The sequence below is a fragment of the Pteropus alecto genome, unplaced genomic scaffold, assembly GCF_000325575.1.
Source record: "Pteropus alecto unplaced genomic scaffold, ASM32557v1 scaffold312, whole genome shotgun sequence".
Classification (NCBI taxonomy): domain Eukaryota; kingdom Metazoa; phylum Chordata; class Mammalia; order Chiroptera; family Pteropodidae; genus Pteropus; species Pteropus alecto.
In genome coordinates this window covers 1,912,152-1,914,908 of record NW_006433948.1, presented here as the reverse complement: position 1 = coordinate 1,914,908, position 2,757 = coordinate 1,912,152, and the positions used below count along the sequence as shown (strand labels likewise).

At 55.3% G+C, this 2,757-nt stretch overlaps 1 protein-coding gene across 1 annotated transcript in view; it reads right to left on the bottom strand.

The window, feature by feature from the left end:
- The window catches only part of FAM155B (family with sequence similarity 155 member B), a 28,284-nt gene that overhangs the window by 25,173 nt on the left and 354 nt on the right, over positions 1–2,757 (bottom strand). Inside the window, 1 exon segment of the mRNA XM_025044433.1 lies at positions 2,179–2,757. This exon segment is cut by the window's right edge and continues 51 nt beyond it. Coding sequence (XP_024900201.1) covers positions 2,179–2,757 — 579 coding nt within the window.

The following is a 2,757-nucleotide window of genomic DNA, read 5'->3' as shown; positions in this document are numbered from 1 at the left end:
TCCTGTTTCATAGCTGAGTGACTTTAGAGCAAAGTGCTTGACCCTCATGCCTCAGCTTCCTCATCTGTAAAACGGGAACAATGGTACTAGTATTATGATCTCATAATATACATGAGAGAGGTTGAAAAACCTAGGCATTACATCAGTGTCAGCTGTTATACTATTACTTCAAAATACTATCAGCTACCTCTACCCACTTGAATCTCACAAGGCTCAGGTTGTGGGCAGAACAAGGACTTATCTGTTTTACAAACGAGGAAACAAAAACTTCGAGAAGTGAAGTGACGTGCCTAAGGTCACACTGCTAACAAGTGCTAGAGGCGATATGGCCTCCTGAATCCAGGAGATCAGTTGTCTTTTTCCTACACCAACTGCTAGGTAAAAATAATCAACATGAGGGATTATTATTTAATGTGGGATGAGACAGAGCTTGAAGCCAACTATAATAATGGGGAAAACCCCACAGGAAAGTTGTGGCATGGTCTCTCATTCATCCTGGTGACTGAGGAAAAAGAAACAGTCAGGGCCACGGAGTTGAAGGGAAGGCGACAAAGGACAGACATTCTTTATTCTTTTTGCTGGTGGGCCACGTCCCTGTGTTCCACTGAGTATGTGCATCTGTGGCTGACGTGGAGGGTGCATTTCTATATCTCTATATGACAAAACGTGTCCTTTTTCATGTGACAGCACTTCTGCCAGTGTGTCGCTGACATTGTGAGATGTGCATGTGTGACACAGTGTCTGCTCCTATGGCAGTTTGTGGGTGTAATGACCACTCTGTGTCTCTGTGTGACCGCCCAGGGTAGTGATGGGGTGTATGGCAGTGTGTGTGTCTATCTGTCTGTACACCTTTAAGAAGTGGAATATCTCATTTGGTAGTGTGAGTGAGGCAGTGAGTCAGCTGAGGCTGAGGGAGGCGGGAGGGAAACTGCTAGGTTAGGAGAGCAGGAAAAAGGAGAAGGAGAAAGTAAAATCAGGAGCAAGGAGCTACTCCTTTTCTGCCCAACCGCCTGCCCCGATCCTTAAGGAGCCCACCAAGAGCACAGAACCGTGCAGAAGTCCACAGGGGTCACGTGGGATGGAAGGGGGCACTTCTGACCCTCCCCAAAGCCATAGTAGGAGACGAGGTGGGCTAGGGGGCAACCATCTCTCTCTCCAGCTCTCAGTCCCCCGCTAGAGGACGGGTAAGGCCACCACCCCACCCTGTATCCTTGTCACTTGACCCTTTGACCTTGCTGTTCTCTTTCGTCCCAAAGGCAGGCCACCTGGCCAGGCTGAGTGACCAGGTTAGCACGCATCCCAAATGTTTACGGCCCCTGTACACCTATTGCCCAGAATGACCCCGCTAAGGGTCAAGAAGTTTCTTAACTCAGCTCTGTCCTAGGCAGGCCTGTTCTGCACCAGCCTCACCTCACCTCTGGATACCTGTCCCCAGCAGCCAGAAAGCCAGCTGTGTTTCCACTGCCACCCCAGGGTGCTGGAAAGGCACTGGGAGTTCAGTAATGCACCAACCTTCAGTGGCCCTCCCACAGGTCTCTGTGCTCTGTTGCCAGCTCCTTCTTTTGTTAGGAAAGAGGGGCTGGCCAGGAGCTTCTACCTGGCTCCACCCACCTATATTCTGACCGGCCACCTCAGGTCATCTAAGGTCAACAGTGTGGTGTGCCCCACCAGCAGGCGTGTCTCTTCTCTTGCCCATTCCCAGGGGCCGAAAGGCGGGGATTAGGTTGCCAAACACTTTTCCTTCCACCTTCGGCCTTCCCCCCGAATCAGCCAGTCCCAGGACTTTTAATTCCAGCCCAGGAAAGGAAGAGGACATCGCTGGCCGGAGATGGAGGCTGAGGGGGCTGGATCCCTCTTTCCACCCTCCTGCCAGTCCAGGGCCCCATGACCCCTCCCTCCTCAGGCGGGGCAGGGCACCAGGAAGCCCCAGTCGGACGGTGCCCAAACCCGGAATTAATACAAGTTGGCCAGGTGGTAACCTGACCTGAATCCCTGAGGCCCCTTGTACACGGAGGTCCCAAGGCAGCACTCATAGTGCCGCACTGAGAAACGGTGGGGGTGACGGGAGGAGGTGGGGTGGGCAGACTTGGAGACCTCCTTTTTCCTCCCGGCCCCACCGCCACCGCCACCGCTCCCGCCGCCGAAACGGCCACTGTGGCCGCGGACGCCAGTCCCTACCTTACAGCCTTTCGTGCAGGACCGGATTGAGTACTCTTCCGCCTGTACGTATTTATGCAGCACGAGGTCAAACTCGTCATATTTTTCCTGAGCATGTCGGTCGAGCCGCTGGTACGCCTCGATACAGTTGCTACACACCTCCCAGGCCCCGGAGCCCGGGCTGGCCACCACGGCCAGCAGGTCCCCCAGCAGGGTGTCCAAGCTGCAGTCCAGGCTGTCGGGGCGGTCCATGCCCAGCAGCAAGTCCCAGACAGTGTAGGTGTCGCAAAAGGAAAGAGTAAAGTTCCGAAAGTGGCCTTTGAGCAAGTTTTTTTTGGCGGAAGGGAACTCGGCAGGGGTCTGGGAAGAAGAGTCAGGGGGCCGCAGAGGTGGGGCTGGGGTAGTAGGTTCGAAAAGTCTCTGCAAAGATTGCAATTTGGTGCAAGCTGCGTCCAGCCCCGTGGGCTCTGGGACGCCGCCGCAATCCGGCCCGGGACAGGCGGCGGGGGCGGCTTTGGTCAGGTTGCTGTATCGGGGGCCGCAGGTGCCCGGGGAAGCACTGGGCTCACCCGGCGGCGGCGGCAGTGGCAGCACACCCCG